Consider the following 21922-nt stretch of genomic DNA (forward strand, 5'->3'; position numbering starts at 1 on the left):
TAGACAATTTTCTGTAAACCTCTATTATTTTTTGTACCTCCAGAGTTCAACATTTGGACTTTTTAGTTCATTCATTCAAAAAATGTGGTTGAGAACTAATGGGCATTCTTTTAGGCTAAGGGATATAGTATGAACTAAACTTACCTAAGTGATATTCATTAGCTTTTTAGTTTTATAATGAACAAAAATGTTATTTATACTGATATCCATGTGCTGCTAAAGTCTTAAGACATGAAGTTAGTTGTATTATACAATTTCTCATTTTTTTGTAACTATCTTGTATAAGAGTTAGTGGTAGATTTTATAGTTTTTAAAAACCTCATAAGATAATTCACCTAAGTTTCTTTTAAATTCTGGCATTTCCCAACGTTAGAGGCTCCATGTCGTTTAGAAGCAGTTAGGTATTTTTTTTTTTTTTTTTGTTTTTTGTTTTTTTTTTAAGTTCATATTTTGATGTATTTTGTACCTTTTGTTTTTATTCTGTTGATAAAAGGGGACCTAGTAATGTAATCTTTGGCTAAATATATGCTTCCTAGTATAAATGTATGGTTTAAAAGAGAATGTGAATTTGTCTAGTTATTTTTAAAGTAATCACAAAGAAGATAGACACTAATGATTTTGTTTCAGACTTTTCCAAAATGTATCATCAAAGCTCCTTATTAGGTGTAGGTGAAAAATAGGTTATGAAAGTAAGTCACTTAGAATTGGAGTTATGAAGGTTTATTACCTCAAATTAACAATTTTCTGAGAACTAGAGGTATAGCTTAGAGACTAACTTCCTTAGCATGTATAGGATTCTTTCTTTGTCCAATATGTAAGTAGTAACTTTTCTTATCACACTGCTGAATTACATCCAAAAGGTACCTGTTTTTTCTTTTTTTGTTTGTTTGTTTTTTTTCTTATTTCAACTTTTACTGAACACATTGCTATTATCAAACATTTTGTAGTCTTGCTGATTTCAAGTCTTAAAATAACTGGTGAGTTTTGATAATATTCTCCATTTTTTTCTTTAAGTTATTTTGTATCATGTATGTAGATGGTCTTAAGAAGACTAAGGAAAGATGTAGTTACTATTGCTTGAAACTAGTAGTCACTTATTTGTAACCAACCATGAATGATAGTTTATATATATGCACTTCTTTTTATTTCATTAAGTATGTTTTAGAAAAAAATTAAACTTTTATATGTACATCTAAATATTTATATTTTTTGTAGTTATTTAAATATATGCAGTGGTGCGTTCTAGTTTTACTTTAAAGGAAGAACACATTTTTTGCTTCTGTCTAAAGTGCTCTTTTATATATTACCAAAAAGGATCTTAGTAGTAGTAAATGACACACTGAATGAGATGTAGTAGCAGATGTTATCCCAGCAGCAGAAAGATGATGGAGACATGGACATTTTGCATTTAACGAAATACTGGTCTACAGAAATAATGAGGGAGAGTCTGCCTCAAAAATGAAAGTAAATGAATACGTGAACAAATAAGCGTCACACAAATAAATCCACGTCTATGTATAATGAGACTTTTTTCTAAAAAATTATTTAACTTAGATTGAATATATTCTCACTTCATACTTTAGCTTTGAACATAATAAAGCAAAACTCCTCATCAAAGTTTATTTCTAAGTTGCTAAGACAAACTGAATATATGTTGAGATGATTTCTTACTGTTTGCTAGGCTTTACCCTTAATCCTTTGATCTAGGGCTACAAAGAGAATTGTTTCTTGCTAGTAAAACTATGTGAATCTAGTTTGGGATTCCTTAACCCGAAGTTAATATTAAAATCTAGAAAACATGAACATAAATGCAAATAGTGTTAAAATTGGACATTGATTTTTGAGATTGGGGGAGGAGAGAGGAGAGTCAGTCTTTCAGCATTTTTAAAAGACTTGTTACTGTCAAGATTTAATTTGTAATTCTTTAGTTTTCTTGCAACTTTACAGCATACATTTAGGAAATGACAACTTAACTACTCAGCAAGAAAAACATTAGTAGGTTATGATTGATGCCAAGAACTCCTTTGAGTATTTATGGATTGTAGAGTGTGTGTCTTGGTTTACTTGAGACACACAGAGTTTTAATCTGGTGTGCAGTAATTTTAGAAGTATTTATAGATGTCATGTGGTTAGTATCTTGGGACTAGAGTAAGAATGAATTCTCATAAATAGCAGAAATGTATATCTATTACCTGGCTACTACATGCTCTAATTGGATAACATGATCAATAAGAATCTTTAGACAATGGCTGTCACTATAGGAAAGTATTCCTTTTAAGAACATATAACAGCCCTATTGGGAGATACACTGGATGAATTTGGAAGTAGTTCATAGGATGCTCTTCTTTAAGGATTTATTCTTCTTTTCATTCAAAGTTGTATTTGTAAATCAGTCTGGATCTGAAGACTATGAGAAAGCATAGCTTTTGTCTCTGCCTCCTTAAATCAAGTTTCATCTATCAGGCTAGAGCTTTAGTTGTTGAAGAAATCAAATAGTACAATAGGGTGACCATGTGTCTTGTTATCAGTGGTACCGATTATTACCTATTGCTGAGCTTCTTTGCAGGTTGAGATACTTCAATAATCATAATGTTCAAGCTGTAATTCATGCATAATCTTTCCACATTGTCTTTGAAGGTGAATTGTGGCTACTTAGTCTGTGTTACCTTGAGATGCCATTATTTACATAGAATGCTGGAAATAAGGGTCATGTGGGTCCCAAATGGGTGGTCTTATTGACCATGATATATACTTAGCTTATAGAAAAAGATATCCCCTAAATTCTATAAAGATTTGAATGCCTACTCACTTTATGAGTATCGTTTCCAAAGCTTCCAGGAGTTTTGGAGCATATTAGAGTAGTATTGTGAGTATGTATTTCTCATATGGTAGATCAAATAAAGATTCTTAACTTTTAGTTTATTGCATTCCATATCAATATCAGTGAACCTCTGGCATCATAGCCATTAACATCATAACCATCTCCATACAAACTTATGTGTTCATTCTGAATCTCTAGTGAGTGTCGCAGTAGTAATTTGCCTACTAGAAAAATGTTTTTCCTTTCTGATCAAATATTGTTAAAATCTATTTCTATAGTTTTTATAAAGAATGGGGTTTGCTTATTTAATTTAATTTAATTTTTTTTTACGTATTTACTTTGCATCTCTCTCACTGCCCTTCTCCTGATCACTCCCTTCCACAATCTTTGCCCCTTTCCCTTCTCCTCTGAGCAAGTTCCATTCTGTCTCCGTATACCTCCACCTAGGTACTTAAGTCTTTGCAAGGATATGCATTTCTCCGGCTTAGGCCAGACAAGGCAACCCAGCTAGTAGAACATACCCTGTGTACTGAGAACAGCTTTTGGGATAGCTCCTGTTAAAGTTGCTTGGGACCCACATGAAGACCAAGGTGCACATCTGCATGGGTCCACATGTATGTTCTTTGGTTTGTGGTTCAGACTCAGAGCCCTAATGGTTCAGGTTAGTTTATTCTGTTGGTCTTCTGGTTCCTATCACCTTTAGGGCCCACAGTCCTTTCTCCATAAAAGTCTCCAAGCTTCATCTACTGTTTGGCTGTGGGTGTCTGTATCTATCTAGGTCAGATGCAGTCAGATGCTGGGTGGAGCCTCTCAAAGGACAACATGCATAACTGAGTATCTATCATTTAATAGTGTCAGAAATTGGTAATTGTCCATGGGATAGGTCTCAAGTTGGGTGGTTATTGGTTGGTCATTCCCTTAGCCTCTACTCCATCCCCTGTGCCTGCTCTTCTTGTAGACAGAATACATTTTGGGTCAAAGGTTTCGTGGGTGGGTTGGTTTTATCACTCCACTGGGGTTCCTGCCAGGCTATAGGAGGTAGCCTCTTCAGGTTCCATATTCACAGTGTTGTGAGTCACAGCTTCATTGATTCTTGGGTGCCTCTCTTATCCCAGGTTTCTATCTTGTCCTGAAGGTGCCGCCCACCTTCTCACCACTGTCAGTTGCAGATTTCCATTCATTTTTATGGCCATATTGCCATGTATTCTATCTTTCCCCATCCGAAACCCCCTCTCCTTCCCGGAGACCTCTCCTTGCCAGTTCCCTCCCTCCATCTGCTTCTTCTTACTATTTCATTTCCCCTTCTAAGTGAAATTCAAGTTTTCTTGCTTGGACCTTTCTTCTTGTTTAGCTTCTTTGGGTCTGTAGAGTGTAACATGTTGCCTGTATTTTATGGCTAATATCCACTTACAAGTGGGTATATACTGTGCTTGTTTTTTTTTTTTTGGGGGGGGGGTACTGGGTTACCTCACTCAGGACAATATTCTAAAGTTCCATCCATTTGTCTGCAAAATTTATGTTTTTTTATTTTAATAGCTGAATAGTATTTTATTGTGTAAATGAACCACACTTTCAGTATTCATTCTTCAGGTGTGGAACATTCAGGTTGTTTGCAGTTTCTGGCTATTATGAATAAAGCTTCCATGAACATAGTTGAGCAAGTGTCTGTGGGATGTTGGAGTGGGGTTTATTATTTAAAGAATGAGTTAAGTGTGAAATTTACCTTGGAAATTTAAGCTCATTGTAATTGGTGAATGTTAATGGAGGAGAGGCTCATTTTATGTCAGTGTGACATTATGTCATCTATGAAAACATCTCTATAAGACCGGGCTACAGGTAAGCCTGGAGGCCATTTTCTTAATTAGTAATTAACAAGGTGAGGGAACCACTGTTGGTGGTGTTTCCCCTAGGCTGCTGTTCCTCCGTTCTATAAGAAAGCAGGCTGTGATCATGTCCTGATGAACAGGGCAGTAAGCAGTACTTCTCTGGGTCTCTGCATCAACTCCTGCTTCCAGGTTCCTCCCTTTGAGTTCCTATCCTGACTTATTCAGTGATGGACTACAATGTGGATGTGTAAGCTGAATAAACCCTTTCCTAATCAACTTGCTTTTTCGTCATATTATTTCATTAAAGCAATAGAAACCCTGAAACTATTTGGTTATGGTCAGGTGTGTGTGTGTGTGTGTGTGTGTGTGTGTGTGTGTGTGTGTGTGTGTGTGTGTGTGTGTAGCAATCACATGATGTCCTATTGCAATACTTATCTGAAAATTTTTCATTTTTAGGCATTGTATAATTTCCATCCTTCAATTTGAAGGGATTACAAAAAGCAAATACACATTTCTTTCTTTCTTTCTTTCTTTTATTTATTTATTTATTTTTATTTCTGCAAACATTGGCTTTTTTTACTCTGCCTGTGTGGAAGGAAAAGAAATCTTTGGCTGTCTGATTAGAAGCAGATAGGGGTACTACCAGTTCCTATTGAGTTGAAATAGGCTGAAATTCTAACCACACTATTGATTTAGTAGAGAATTGCTCTGAAGATCTAGTATACAAAATTGTATAAGAAAGTTAAAATTGCCATAAATTAATAGGAGGAACAGTTATTTGAAGCCCAAAGAATAATAGTAACTAAGGCGAGGCAGCTTTTATTGTTACCTAATAGGATTATCATTCTGAATTTACTTTATTATTATTTTTTTCTTTTCTCAAGTTTATTTGTAAAAACATCACAGGACACTGGTCATCTGCAATAATGTGTAGGTGGGTGTGTCACAGCAGTCTGCTCCTCTTCACATTGGCAGTAGCCTTTTCTATGGGGCATTGACAGGGGACTGAGCACCTTTGGGAACCTGAGCTGGAGCTGAAGCCTGGGCCTTAGCTGGGGCTTTGGCCTCTGCCTTGGTTTGAACCTTGGGTATTGGTTGGCAGAGCCTACAACTCTTGGCCATATAGCTTCGAATTCTCTTCCCAAGCTTGGGGTGATTGATGAAAGCCAGATGGCTGAGTTTGTGGCTGGGGCCCTTTGGAATCTTGGGCTTGATGGCCCCAGGCTTCATAAGGGCCTTGATGTCCTCTGTGCATGTGCTCACTGCCTTTGCAGTGTTGACCTGTATTTTCTTCAGGCCTTTTTTTGTTGTCCTTCTTGGCAAAATGCATGTTCCTCAGGAACTTGGGGTCAACCCCCTTCAGAGATTTGTATCTTTGTGATTGGGGTTTCTTTATGCCATTCCTGTGCCATTTGTGGGGACTGGTTGTCTGTGGTGTGGTTCTTGGGGCTTGGCCATGTCTGCACAGTAACCCAGCGCCTGGGACTGGAAGAAAAAAATATTTTATTAATTTAATTTGTTTTTTTTTTAAACAACTAAGTGGGTACAAACAATCGGGACTGCTCTCACCCCCCAACGCCAACATTTTTTTCCCCTCTTCCCAATAAGCCGTATTTCCTACCTTCATATATGTTTATATTATGACCCATTGGTTTTTAACAAGGGCCTGTGAACATGGTTTTGGAACTGTCTTTTGAGGGGCTGATGGGCTTACCAGTTGTGGTACAGCAGAAGGCCACAGCAGGCCTTCCTCTAGAATCACTCAATAGTCAACACAGTTCATCTGGGAGGGTTGCCTTATGAGACCCTCTTTGTTCCATGATTAATTGCTGGCAGTCTTGGTCTTTTACAGGCTTAGCACAGGTGATGCTAGGTTCTGTAAAGTTGCCCAGAAAAAACTTTTTAGATTTTTTTTAAAGTCTTCCTATCTTTTTACAGCCCATTTTCCCACAATGTTTCCTAAGCCTTAGAAAGGTTGTATAAATGCCCTATTTAGAAGCGAATCATTACTAATTCTCAGTACCTTGAGGAGCCATGATTCTCTGCAGTTACTACCATCCACTGCAGTTTTTAGACTTTCATTTTCCTTTACAGCTGAGTAAAATTTCAGTTCGTATAAAGTTGGAGATCTAAAAAGAATAGAACTGGGCTCGAAGAGCTGGCTTAGTGGTTAAGACCATGCTGACTATTCTTCCGAAGGAAGACATTAGCCATTACAGTGTACTGCATTTTCATTATCATTTGCACATGTGCATCTAAACTGATTCTATTTTTAGCTTTTGGGCAGGGTGCTCATGGGACAGCCAAATCTCAGTTTAATAAAGATCCAGAAACTAGTATTTGAGTTGGTAAAAATTTTTAAATTATCACAAAGTTATGATTGCAGAATGACCCTGAAGGATACCCAAGGCTTGAAGGAGAGTTCACCTAGGAATACAAACATGGGGGGGGCAGTTTTTTTTTCCCCAGGCCAGAATTTTGATTTTATTGAAAAAGGTAGCATTGTGGTCAAATGGATAGCAAGAATTCACTGTATTGTCTTGTCCAAAGCTGAGTAGCAGTTGCTGTGCATCAAAAAGCAAATCTCTTATGAGACTTGCGTTATATGTAATCTGTATTATGAGTGCTCTATGAGAAGAGCAGCCTTTAATATTAGGCTGAAGCACAGGAGCAACAAAGTAAACCTCTTGGTATTTGGCAGGGCAAAACCACAAATAAGTTTTGTTTTGTGTGTGTGCATCATTAATGAACAACGAAAAAGCAAAAACAAGCTCCTGAAGAGTGTCATTTAAAACACAAACAACAAAAACCCAGTCAAGATTAATAAACAAAACTCCAGACTTTGAATATCAAGAATATTTTAGCTTAAAAATAAAATAACCACATAAAGTTCTGTCTATAATTATTACATAGTACACATATAATATTACTGTATTAGACTATAAGAGTTTACAGAAGATGTGTAATACTACTAAAATCTATGGCAAAAAGTATTACTTCTGAATTTTTTACTGGCTTCTCAAGATGCCAGTGCCCTCCCCCACATTCCAGACTAGGGTCCATTATCCCTTTGTCTACCCTTTTCTTTTGGGAGCTCACTGTATATTCCACGATTTCATAAAATTCATAGCATTTCTACTGCCTTAGAGGAGTGAGCTGACACACTGTCTTGGATTAGTCTTGAGATTGTAAGCTATTGATGATAGTATTTTGGTCATGTGCTTGTCTTATTTCAAACCAAATGAACCTACCCGTTAGCATCACTACAGAATAAGCGTGTCTACCTTTATCTTCTTAACCCTAACATAGTTTACCAAATATAAAACTATATTGATAGAGTTTCAAAAATAAGATTTCAGTGTAAACTGCATAGATGGGTGGATTGGGTTGATCTTTATACTAATAGGGATCTTAAAGGGAAGATTTAATATTTAGCTGCTAATCAGACTATTCTTCACATACATTCCCCTTATAGCTTTGGCTTTCTTTTACCTCAACGGTTTTCATTTTTCATCACTTAGATGCTTTAGGAAAAACTCATAATACTGATTTTTATTCTGTTCTCTAGTAAGTTGGTCATAGAAAAATGACAGTTTGTTAATTATAATATTTCAGATGTCCCTTTATGGCCCCCCCTTTTGTCTTTAAGTCATAGAGTACAAGTACTTGGAATGATTAGGAATTTAAAATCCTGACTACTATTCTTTGAACTTTTTATATCTTTCTGTATATGTCTCTGCATATAAATTTGCTTTAAGAATAGAATTACATAATTGTACTTACTGAGGGAAAAGAACTAACAGTTTTTTATCATCCGTGTTAGTAGTCCTAGCTACATTTTATTTTATGAACTAATAAATTATAATTTAGTAACTACTTCTTTATAGTTATTTAAATGTAGTAAACTTTGATACCCACAGTACTTAACTGTTTTCATTGACAGGAAAAGTATATGTAATATCTATAGACAGAAGGGCTGATTTTGGCAGAAACAAATATCTACACACTAAAATTTCATTTTTTATTTTACTTCATAAAAGAAAATTCAAGGCTGCTCTTGGCAGAAAGACATTTTTTAGCTTCTTGTTGAATCCAGATATAACTACTTAGCACATCTTTCTTAAGTCTTCGCTGAAATAGTATGTGCCATTTCTAAATGTGACTTAGAAAACTTTCCTATGCAAATTTTAAAAGATTTTCTTTTTCATAAATGTACCGTCAGCTTAGGTTCCAGAATAATTGTGTGTCTATAATTTTATGTATGTAAATTTAGAAGAATGTAATCAGAATTGTACTGGATAGTTTTGTCTATCTTAGAAATAAAGATAAAAGGGTTATGATGTTCTTTTGTGTATTCTGTTTATATTCTATAATACTCAGTTTTATGATTCATGTATATCAACAAGGTCATACTTATTGCTAATGTTATTTGTGTCATCTTTATACTTAATACTTTTTAGTTTTTTTGCTTTTATCAGTTGGAAAAAGACATATTAAAAAAAAAAAACCTCAAGACACTATTGTGACTTTTCTTATTTCTTTCTTATAGTTTAACTTTTTTTTTTTTTTTTTTTTGGTTGGGAGACTTTTGATGACTTCTTCTATTTCTTTAGGTGTTATAGGGTTATTTAGATGGTTTACTTGGTCCTGGTTTAACTTGGGGATCTTGTATCTGTCTAGGAATTCGTCCATTTCCTCCAGATTTTCCAATTTGTGGAGTATAAGTTTTTGTAGTAGGATCTGATGATTTCTTGAATTTCCTCAGTTTCAGTTGTTATGTCCCCACTTTCCTTTCTGATGGTGTTAATTTGTATACTCTCTCTTTGCCCTCTGGTTAGTCTTGCTAGGGGTTTATCAATCTTGTTGATTTTCTCAAAGAACCAACTCTTGGTTTTGTTGATTTTTTCCAATGGTTCTTTTTGATTCTATTTGGTCTATTTCTGCCCTAATTTTGATTATTTCTTGCCGTCTACTCTTTTTGGGTATATCTGCTTCCTTCTGTTCTAGGGCTTTTAGCTGTGCTGTCAGATTGCTGATGTAAGCTCTCTCCAGTTTCTTTTTGGAAGCACTTAGGGCTATGAGTTTTCCTCTCAGTACTGCTTTCATTGCATCCCATAGGTTTGGGTATGTTGTGTTTTCGTTTTCGTTGAATTCTAGAAAATCCTTAATTCCTTTTTTTATTTCTTCTTTGACCCTGCTATCGTTTAACAGAGCGTTGTTTAGTTTCCATGTGCATGTGGGCTTTTTGTTGTCTTTGTTGTTGTTAAAGACCAGCCATAGACCATGGTGATCTGAGAGGATGCATGGGAATATTTCAATCTTCTTATATCAATTGAGGCTCGCTCTGTGTCCAATTATGTGGTCAATTTTCGAGAAGGTGCCATGGGGTGCTGAGAAGAAGGTGTATTCTTTTACTTTAGGATATGTTCTGTATATATCTATTAATTCTAGTTGGTTCAAAGTCTCTGCCAGTTTTGCAGTGTCCTTGTTCAGTTTTTGTTTCCATGATCTGTCCATTGGTGAGAGTGGGGTATTAAAGTCTCCCACTATTATTGTGTAAGGTGAGATATATTTTTTGAGCTTTAGTAGGATTTCTTTTATGAATGTGGGTGCTTTTTTATTTGGAGCATATATGTTAAGGATTGAGAATTTCTCCTGACAGATTTCCCCGGTAATGAGTAAAAAGTGTCCTTCCTTATCTTTTTTGATAACTTTTGGTTGGAAATTTACTTTATTCGATATTAGAATAGCCACTCCAGCTTGCTTCTTGGAGCTGTTTGCTTGGAAGTTTTTTTTCCCACCCTTTAACTCTGAGATAGTGTCTGTCTTTGTCTCTGAGATGAGTTTCCTGTATGCAGCAAAATGCTGGATTTTGTTTATGTATCCAGTCTGATAGCCTATGTCTCTTTATTGGGGAGTTGAGTCCATTTATGTTAATAGATATCAAGGAATAGTTGTTTCTGTTTCTGCCATTATTGCTTTTGTGGGTTGAGTTGTGTCTGTGTCTTTTTCTTCTTTTAGTTTTCTTGTTTAGGAGTTTTCTTGTTTTTACTAGGCTGTATTTTCCCTCATTGTATTGGGTTTTCACCTGTAATTCGTTGTAGTGCTGGGTTTGTGGTCAGATATTGTGTAAATTTTGATTTGTCTTGAAATATCTTCATCTCTCCATCGATGGTGATTGATAGTTTTGCTGGGTATAGCAGCTTGGGCTGGCACTTGTGTTCTCTTAGGGTGTGCATGATGTCTGTCCAGGCTCTTCTAGCTTTCATAGTCTCTGTTGAGAAATCGGGTGTGAGTCTGATTGGCCTGCCTTTATATGTTACCTGACCTTTTTCCCTTACTGCTTTTAGTATTCTTTCTTTGCTTTGGGCACTTGTTGTTTTTACTATTATGTGTCGGGAGGTATTTCTTTTCTGGTCCAAGCTATTTGGAGTTCTGAAGGCTTCTTTTATGCTCGTGGTCATCTCATTCTTGAGGGTAGGGAAGTTTTCTTCTACGATTTTGTTGAAGATATTTACTGTGCCTCTTAGTTGATACTTTTCTCCCTCTTCTATTCCTATTATCCTTAGGTTCGGCCTTCTCATTGTGTCCTGGATTTCCTGGACATTTTGGGTTAGGAGCTTTTTGTTTTTTGCATCTTCTCTGGCTGTTTTGTCTATGTTTACAATGTTGTCTTCTGCCCCCGAGATTCTCTCTTCCATCTCTTGTAACCTATTGGAAATGCTTGCTTCTGTGATTCCTGATTTCTTTTTTAGGTGTTCTACCTCTAGTGTTATCTCTTTTTGTGTTTTCTTTATTGTGTCAATTTCCGTTTTAAATTCCCTCTTCCATTCCTTCATCTCTTTGATTCTGTTTTCCTCTAGTTCTTTGAGTTCTTTGAGTGTTTTTCTTGTTTCCTCTTTAAAAGCTTCTGAATCTTTTTGCTTTTCCTCCCGTTCTTGTTTAAGTATCTCTATCAGCATCTTGAGGTATGATTTCAGGTCTGTGTCTTTTTTTTTTGGAGTGTTTGGAATTCCGATGTTTTCTGTTATGGGAGAGCTGGGTTCTGGTGTTGCCAGGTTGTCTTGGTTTCTTTGGGATATACTCTTTCGCTTTCCTCTTGCCATTTTGTTGTCAGTGATATGTTCTTGCCTTTCCCTTGTATCTGGTCTGTGTCCCTGGATCTCCACTGGTCCAGGTGGCAGATGGGTCGAGCCCTGTTCTATGCCTCAGAGTCGCCGGGTGGGAACAGAAGTTCCAAAGTTCTATTCCTGGTCGCTGGATCAGACAGGGCGGGGCAGGGCAAGGCAGGGGGTGCACTTTCCGTGTGCACACCGCAGAGATCTCTCTGCTCCCTGGCAGCCCAGGTCTCCCACCCACCAGTTGCTCAGCCTCTACCATAGTTTAACTTTTGTTTTTATCTATTTTGAAGATTTGTTTTTTGGTATATACAACTTTAAGATTGTTACAGATTTCTAATGAATGTACTTTTACTTTTGGAATCTCTTGTTTGATAATATTGTCTTCATTTCTGTCATGTCAGATATTAATATAGCCATATCAAATTTCATCTGCTTAATTTTTCATAGTGTATCTTTTGTTTTTATGCTTTTATTACAGCCTACTTTTACTAACTCAAAATGTCTTTGTTTATTTTGGAGTTGGTTCATTTAGCAAAATCTTGTCAATGTTCTTGTTAATCACAAAATATTAATAATCATATCAGCTATTGGGCTTCAAGTGAAGTAATAGATTAAACTGAAATTTGCAGACTCTTATAGAAGATGAAAAATTTTGAAACAGGAGTCAAGCTGATCTTGAACTTCCTTTTTAGCCCAGATTGTTCTTGAAATTTTAATTCTCTTGCCTCAGCCTTACCAGTGGTTGACTTACAAATAGACACCATCATGATTGTCATAAAAGACAACCATGTTTTCTTTTATTATTAAATTTCTGTATTCACTTAACATCTCAATATCAACCTCCTCTCTCCCATTGATTCTCTTCCTATTCCACTGTCACCTTCTCCTTTGAGCGGGGGAGGTACTCTTATAGGTACCACCACCTACCCCTAACCTCTGGCATATCAAGTCTCTGCAAGACTAGGCAGTCCACTTAGGGGAATGTGATCCACAAATATGCAGGCAAGAGATTCAGGTACAGTCCCTGCTCCTGTTTTGGGGACCTGCATCAAGACCAAGCTGCTTTTCTGCTACATATGTGCAGGGGGTCTAGTTCCAGCCTATGCTTGCTTTTTGGGTGGTGTTTCCATCACTAGGAACCTCCCAGGGTCCAGGTTAGTTGACTCTGTTGGCCTTTCTGTGGAGTCCCTATCTTCTTCATTTCCCACAATCCTTCCCCCAACTTTTCCATAATATTCCTGAGTTCTTTTTAAATTTTGGCTGTGGGTCTCTGCATCTTTTTTCATTGGCTGCTGGGTAGAGTGTCTCAGAAGATATTTATACTAGGTCTTAATATCATTAATCACTTCTGGGATTGGCTCTTTCCCATGGGATGGGTCTCAATTTAGGGCAATCATTGGTTGCCCATTTCTTCATCTCTGTTCTATCTTTGTCTCTGCACACCTTATAGGCAGGACACATTTTGTATCAATGGTTTTGTGGGTGGGTTGCTTTCGCTTTCTCTCCCCTGGAAGTTCTGCCTGACTATATAGGAAATGACCACTTCAGGATTCATATCCCCCACTCCTAGGAGACTTGGCTTGAGTCATGGGACCTCCCTCCCCTCAGATCCGTCTCTTCACTCACCTCCAATATCTACTTAATTTTTCCTTTTGAGAGTGGTACAACCAATCTCCCTCATGCCTTCCTTGCAACTTGACTTCTTTAGGTCTGTGGATTATGTTGTGGTTATCATGTAATTTTCAGCTAATATCCATACACAGTGAGTATGTACCACACATGTTCTCACTCAGGATGATATCCTCTATTCTCAAGTTCCATCCATTTTATTCTTATACTGTATTCCTGTATTGGTGCAAGAATACAGCATAAGAACAAAAAGTTGACGAGATTTTTTTTTTCTCAAGCTAATTGTTTTTCAGAGAATAAATGGCTGGTGTACGAGCTTAACAATAATTGTCTCTTGTGTATTCAGAGTTCATAGTGTTGATGATATCTTTCAAGTTTATGTGAAAAGTAACAGAAGACTGAATTTGGCAGTAGGCTGACTGCTGGCTCTATGGAGGTGGGTTTTGGTTAATTTTTGGAGAAAAGAATGTAGCTTGACTACTTTGACAGTGCTTATGCCTAGAATGCCACATTTTATTTCACCTTGTAGAGAGGATCTCAGCTGCTTACTGTAGTATTTTATCAAGATTAATTTAATTAGAACTATTGAATTAAGTGGTATATAGGCCCATTCATTTATAAATTCCTCTCACCATCTGAAGGAAGATAAAGATATGTATTTATTGAATTACTTTGCTGTTGTCTCAAAAGCATGCAACATTTTAAAAAATAGAACTATGTAAAGCAAGTTTCTCCAACAAATTATCCTATACTTTTAAAACTATAGTTTTGATACTGTTTGTCTTACATATATATTTATCTAGTCCTAGAATAACCTTTAAAAGGCATCTCGCAGGTGACAACTTCGCACTTCTCACAAATACTATACATGTAGCCATCTGTAACTTTTGTTGTTTATTTGAATGGTATTCAGTTGATCTGAACAATGTCCCTCCTTTTGAAATAGTTTATCCCATCTGACTAATTTTGGGTCATGCTGCTGCAATTGGAAATTCCTTAAAAATGTCACAATTTTTGAAACAGGAAATAAAAGAGAAACGTTTAAATGAAAGGACACATGTGTAATTTATAACCTGTGAATAAGATGGATAAAGTAGATTCCAAGAAGGAACCACTTTTCTCAAATCTTATAGGGAGATTTTTAGTTTTAGAGATAGATTTTAATAGAATTGTAATTGTAATTATGTTGCTTTAACCTTTTTTTTCATCCCTCTGAAATTTCCCATGCATTAACCCACCACCACCAAAATCATGGCCTTTAAAAAAATTGTTGTTGCGTGTGTGTGTGTGTGTGTGTGTGTGTGTGTGTGTGTGTGTGTGTGTGTGTGTATTTCTAAATGTGTAAATGTAATCTGTCCAAGCCATTTAATGTTATGTCTGTGTATATGATTTTATGGCTGACCACTTGGTTTTAGATAATCGATTTGGGGCTTTTCTCTGAAGATTTTTTTTTTTCTCACACTCAGTATTTTTGTCTAGGCTTGAAGGATCCATGAGATTTCTCTTTCTTATTACTATAATATTGGCTGTTGTATTTGTTCAGTCTTGCTTCAGAAACCATGTTGATGTGACTTCATGGGTAGAACTTCTTGGTCATTTCTGAAAGATAACATTTTATGAGATTACTTAACATACATAATATGGTTCTTAACCTCACTTATTCTTTCCAACTAAGTTTGCATAGATATGCTTAAGTATATTATTTATCCTATATACTTAAAAAGCAGGCATATTTGTTAAAGAATCAGTATTAGATATGTCAAATGACATAGTTCATAGTGAATGGAATTTTAAAAATAATCTAGAGAGATTCTTTCATGAAGTCTTTGGTCTAATGTTTATGTTCCTGTACCTGTCCTCCTTTATTTCTTCATTTAGAGATTTAGTCTGATTCTTGTGATGAGATGTTTAAATTGAGAACCAGACTGGCTTGAAACAGCAAAAATTTCATCTTTCTTTGACTTGAAAGATATATTTTATATGGGTTTTATTAAAATCCTGGATAGATTCTTTTTTTTTAAATTATTTTATTTTTCACAAATTTAGATTATTTTTAATTAAGATGTGCCATAAGTTTTTATTTGCTCCCCCATATGTACCTTCTCTTTGTATAAGACTTTTCTTCTTTCCTATACAATTTCAGGACTTTGGTTGTCTTACATATATATATATCTTTGTTCTCCACCTTCAGTCCTCTCTTTTGTTCTCTACCATTGCTTTCCTGTTTATATGTTATTCATCTAGTTATACTGATATATGGTAATATTTCAAAAATCTAGAAAGGGTTATTTCTCTCTAGGGTTTCGTTACTTATAAGCCTGTCACACTTTGCACTTCTTTGGACCTTATTTTATTTTATTTTATTTTATTTGGGGGGGTGGATAGGGTGTTACTATGTAGCTCAGGCTATCTTGGGACTTGATTTTTCTGTAGACCAGGCTGGCCTCAAATTCACAGAGATCCTGCTTCTTCTGCCTCCCAAGTTCTGGGATTTAAACATCTGGCTTCTCTGAGCTTTTCAGTAACATAATTTCATTTATTTCTGGATAATTTAACCTATTATTTAACCATGTTTTATTTATAAAACTTTTTTTCCCATAAGATTGAATTATCTTTTTTGTGAAACTTTTCTCTGGTACTTTTTGACTACTCATTTATTATTTTCGGTATATATTTTTTAGTAGGTTTCTAGTAAGTTTTTATATTTATGCTACAAGATTCAGTGCTCCAGTCTTCCTTGTGTGTAACTTGTAATAGCATAAATTGATGCTGTCACTTTCAGGATTAAAAAGTAATACAGTGTACAGTATTCCTTCACAATTGTAAGCCATTGTAGACATGATGTTTGCTGCTTCATTTGATTTATTACTTATATCATAAAGCTTTTTGGCTTGGATTCTATATCTTAAAAGCAGAACTTGGCCCTTTCCACTTCTAGTTCTCACCATCTTTATCACACAGTGTCTGCCATATGAAGCAGAGCTGCATAGTCAACACAGCCACTTGATTGTTTTTCAGCCTCTTTTGTCACCATAATCTAATTTTTGTTTACTTTTAAAGCAAAACTTCTGAGGTGTTAACATAGTACCATTGGATAATTTTAAGTACTAAGTATTTTCTCTTCATTTGAAAGAAGACAGTTCTCACTAGAGTCATGAAAGAAAAAAACATGTACAACCAGGCAGTTTTAAGTCATAAGAATTGAAAATACTTAATATTTGTATTGACATTAGGATTCTAGAAACTAGACATTCCTGAATCTCCCTTATTTTTGGTATAATAAAATGCACTATATTTGCTTTGCGTTTTTTCTTTTTGTTGCATAAGCTGGTCATACTTGTGTGATGGTTGGTTTTAATTGTCCACTTGACACTGACACATTCTAGGATTGTCTTGGAAAGGAGTCTAAATGTGGAATTGTTTGCATCAGGTTGGTCTTTAGGCATGCCTGTGAGAGATTTTCATAATTATATGGAGCTCTGAAGGGCTATCCTAAATGCTGGCTGCACCATTTCATGGACTAGGCTCCACACTGACTCAAGAGTCTTGAGAGGACAAGTGGAGCAACACATATGTGTGTTAATTCATTGCTTTCTGTAATTGACAGTGGATGTTATGTGATCACATGGATTAAATTCTTACTGCTTAGTCTTTCCTGTGATGATGTACTGAGACAGTATTGTGAGCCAATAGCATTTTTCTTAATTCACGAAGTTTTTATCATATCAATAGAAAAGAAACTAGGTGTTTTTGACATGCTTATTCTGCACATTAACAAATCTAAAGCTCAGAAGACTAAATAAATATTATCCCTAACACCTCCCACCCCATTCTTAATCAGTGGTGGAAATGGTCTCAGAACTGTTGTCTCAATTGGCCATTTAAGTTTAATAGTAAAAGACTGGTTAATGATAACAATGCATCTTAAAACCTTCAGAAGGAAAGGATGTTTTGTCGACCCCCCCTCTCTGTGTGTTAGTTTTAAGTTATTAGTTTTCAAAATCAATACTTTTTAATGAAAATAACTTGACCAAAAATTTGTCGCAGAATTTTAAGACTCATTAAAACAAGTTCAATGAGGGAGGAAAAAAAGAAAATAACAAAATATATGAACATGAAAAGATATATACAGTTATGTTCATAAGAGTCACTTTTGTTTGTAATATTCCTTATAAAAGATACAGATACATTAACATACTAAATTTAGGGAACAAATTGATTTATTTTTGCAATGAAATAAATCACTGACATTAAAGAAAATAAACAATGCAAACAAATTGGAAACACATAGCTTTAATCTTCACACTAAGGAGGCAAAGGTCTTCAAGGCCAACCTGTTTTACACTGCAGATTCCATGCTACTAGTCAGAGCTACATAATGATACCATAATTTGCCTTTAAAAAAAAAAAAAGTAGAAAGAAAGAATATAAAAGGAAATGTGTGCATGCTACAGTTTTTCTTGAAGGATGATATATTTACGAATTTTCAAATTTACTCATCACCATAATAATTTACTTTGGGGCTGGAAAGGATTACATATGGGAAGGGAGATTGAGAAGTTATTTCAATTCTGGAAATGTTTTATATCCTTATTTATTCGATTATGATTATACATCTGTGGATTCATAACATTTTATCAGTACATAATTTTATGCATTTCACTGCATATGAATATATTTTGGTGTAGAAATTTTTTAAAAATTGATTTTATACATTTCCATTGAAACAATACAACCACTTCCCAGTTAATAAAATTCCAAGATTTTTAATTAAAATGGCCATTGGGATGTTAATTTTTTCAAATATTAGGAAACCATAGACTTTATTGTTCTAATACTAAATATTAAAAAGCAATTCAGGGCTTTTAAGTTACCCATTAGTTTCCTAACTTGCTATTTTTATGAAGTTACTTTGTACATGAATTTTCAGCCATTTTGTCATCGTATTTTCTTGAGTCACTGTAGTAGAGTCTGGTCTTTTTGTAATGAAGTTTTTTGTTTTTCACATACATTACACATAAAAATGGGCGTCTTTTTGACACTTTTTATATGTTATCATACTTTATTACCCTCACTATGAATGATCCTTATCATCTTCGATGCAAAGTACTATCTTACCCTTTTTCTTCCTTTTTGTTCCCTCTATTCTCCTTCTTTTTTGGTCATCTAGAGTTTATTTAATTAGTATTACTCAACAGAATTAAACATGAACAAGTTATAAGAAGCTGCACCACTGAAGAATGTTAAATTGGTGTTCTTACTTGTCACTGCTCTATACCATGAGTCATTAATGTTGGCATTTAATACAGATATAATGGCTATATTGATTGGGTGTCTTGTTCTGGTAATTTAAAGTATTCTAACCAAAAATCATGTACGTTTTTGTCTTTCTTAAAGAATATCTCATACAAGCTCAGTGTATAGAAAAAGTTGTTTTAGATATTGGTATCTTGTTTATTAGATACCTTTTCAGATCTAGTAGTATAGCAATTTTCTTAAAATTTTGAGTCAATTGTTTGACTTAAAAATACTGAACCATTGTTGAATTTTGTTTGTTATACTTGATGTGTATTCTCTGTGGATTAAGTGTGCTGAAATTAAAAATCTCTTATCTGTGTATAAGTGATTTTAAATTTTATCTTATAAGTTTAACAGTTATATTTGTTTAATAGTAATCTTTGTGGGATTTTTAAGGTCAGCTATGTATTTTGCTCTATTGTAAAGGAAATTTTTGAGATCTAGTAATGAAACTCTTGCTAGCCTTATAAATAGAGAAGTCTGCTTTTATTTGACAACAGAACAATAGTTTCAGGTAAGTGATTGTCTTATTTAATTAATTTCACATACATGAAAACTTTATAAAAATTAGTTTACTATAATATTAATTTTTCTAAAATCCGTTTTGTATGTGTGTTTTTTTTTCTATAGTCCGTGGTGGATGACTGGATTGAATCATATAAACAAGACAGGGACATCGCACTTCTGGATTTAATCAACTTTTTTATCCAGTGTTCAGGATGTCGAGGTACACAGTTGTGAAATAAATGCTGTTTATTGAGCCTGTCAGTTCAGCAGTGTAACATCATGTGCCACTAGTCATAGACTTAGTCATAGAATTGTGTTTTCATCATTATTGGCAGAGTAAATGGTTTGTGTTTTAAGGCTACTTACTCTTCTTTTCCTGATTAGTTTTACTTGTTCAAATGGCAATATGTTTCTTGTATGTCTTTCAGAATTGTCAAGAATAACTAAAATTTGCACTGTTTTTGAATTGATTTTTTTTGTCACAAATTTTCTATTTCCTAATACTTGTAAATTTTTCATCTATCCACATAGCTGCTCACAACATTTTTGACAAAATGAATGTGAGGGTTATTCTTGACAACTTCGTATTAATTTTAGAGCTATGTTCGAAACATACGTCTTGGTAGGTCTATGAGGACATTTAAGTGAAGATGTAGCTGAAGAGAGTAGATCCACCATTACTGTAGGTGACATTATCATGCTGGGCGCTATGGTCATGAAAAGGAGCACACGAAATCATTCATTACACACAGTCATCTCTGCTTTGTCACTAGAGGTTTTACCTTTTTTCTTTGTTTCTGTACATTTAGTATTTTATTGAAATAAAAATTATTACAGGCATTTTAAAACATACTAATACATATTAATTGAAGTGAAGAAACTTGTTTTCTGTTCTGTCAATTTGGTGTTCTGTATACCCTTTGTCCCCTGATAGGCATCTCCTCCTAGATTTGAGAAGTTTTCTTTTGTGAATCCATTGAAAATATTCTTATGCCATTGATCAACTTTCTTCTCTTAGATACTATGATTTGTAGGTTTGTTTTTTATAGTGTTCCAGATTTCCTCATGTTCTTTTTATGGGTTTTCTTATATTTAATATTTTGTTTGATTGTGGAGTCCTCTCTAAATGTCTTTAAGACCTGATAATATTTCTTTCACTTGATCTACTCTGTTGGTGAGAATTTCCTTTGAACTTTTTGTTTTACTTTCTGAGTTTGTGGTTTTGCATTTTATTTAAGCTGCCTTTTCTGTAGAGATTTTTTCTTTCAAAATCTATTTTCATGTCTTGATTATTTTTTCATTAATTTATTCAGTTCCTTTGGGTTCTTCATTTTGACAATTATTCATATTCTTTTTGAGTTCCTAATTGTAGTTTTGAAGTCATTGTCATTTTTTAAAAATTGAAAATTGATTAAAAAACAGGTTTATCTGTCTATTTATTTATTTATTGTACATGAGTGTACTGTCACTATCTTCATACACACCATAAGTTATTGAATCATGTTACAAATGGTTGTGAGCCACCATGTGGTTGCTGAGAATTGAACTAAGGACCTCTGTAAGAGTACTCAGTGCTCTTAACTGCTGAGCCATCTCTCCAACCAGAATATAAACTTTTTTAATTGGATATTTTATTTTTTCTCTGCAAGCCACTTTTTCCATTTCTCCTTACCCTGCTTTTATGAGGGAGCTCCCTCACGCACCCATTCCCATCTCACTGCCCCAGCATTCTTCTACACTGGGGCATCAAGCCATCATGGGGACCAAGGGTCTCCCCTCCCACAGTTGCTAAATAAGGTTTCTTCAGCTCCTTTAGTCCTTTTTCTAACTCCTCCATTGGGGTCCCTGTGATCAGTCCAATGATTGGATTCAAGCATCTACATCTGTCTGTATTGGTCAGGAACTAGCAGAGCCTCTTAGGAGACAGCTGTATCAGGCTCCTGTCAGCAGTCACTTCTTGGTATCAGGAATAGTGTCTGAGTTTGGTTTCTGCATGTGGGATGGATCCCTGGGCCTGGTAATCTCTGGATGGCCTTTTGTTCAGTCTCTGCTCCACTATTTGTCCCTGTATTTCCTATAGATAGGAACAATTCTGGGTTAAAATTTTGTAGATGGGTTGGAGGCCCCATCTCTCAAATGGAGGGCAATGCCTAACCTCTGGATATGGTCTCAACAGGTTGACAGGTTCTCCCTCCCCTTTGTGGAGTATTTCAGCTAATTTCATCCCTGTGGTTTCCTGGGAGGCTCTTGCTTTCTTGGCATCTGGGACTTTCTGGTTGCTACCCCTAGTTCCTCATCCCCCATTGCTACACACCTCTGTACAGTTTGCTGACCCTCTGTACATCTACATCTCCTCCCATATCTTCTTTTCCTCTTTTTCTCCTCCCCCTCCTCTGTTCCTTCGAAGCCCCCCCCCCCCCCCACTCTCTAATTTCCTTGATTATTTTGTTCCCCCTTCAAAGTAGGAATGAAGCATCCAATATTTGGTCCTCCTTCTTCTTGAGCTTCATGTGGTCCATGAGTTGTATCATGGGTATTCCAAGCTATCACCATTTCTCTGTAGTACATCTTGAGACTAGGGATGGTGAATCCCCACACCCAACCCCCATGTTCTTTTATTGTTAAGAATAGCTTTTGCTATTTGGGTTTTTTGTTTGTTTGCTTGTTTGTTTGTTTGTTATTCCAAATGAATTTGAGTTCTTTCTAACTCTGTGAAGCAA

At 35.3% G+C, this 21922-nt stretch overlaps 1 protein-coding gene across 2 annotated transcripts in view; it reads left to right on the top strand.

Moving 5' to 3' along the window:
* STAG1 (STAG1 cohesin complex component) overlaps window positions 1–21922 on the top strand; it is a 287724-nt gene that overhangs the window by 102047 nt on the left and 163755 nt on the right. For both annotated transcript variants that reach the window (XM_080933999.1, XM_080934000.1), the window contains exon 5: window positions 19326–19422. In XM_080933999.1, the coding sequence (XP_080790125.1) occupies window positions 19326–19422 (97 nt within the window). The remainder of the gene's footprint in view (window positions 1–19325; window positions 19423–21922) is intronic.

Source organism: Micromys minutus, assembly GCF_963924665.1.
Source record: "Micromys minutus genome assembly, chromosome: 21".
In the NCBI taxonomy this organism is placed as follows: domain Eukaryota; kingdom Metazoa; phylum Chordata; class Mammalia; order Rodentia; family Muridae; genus Micromys; species Micromys minutus.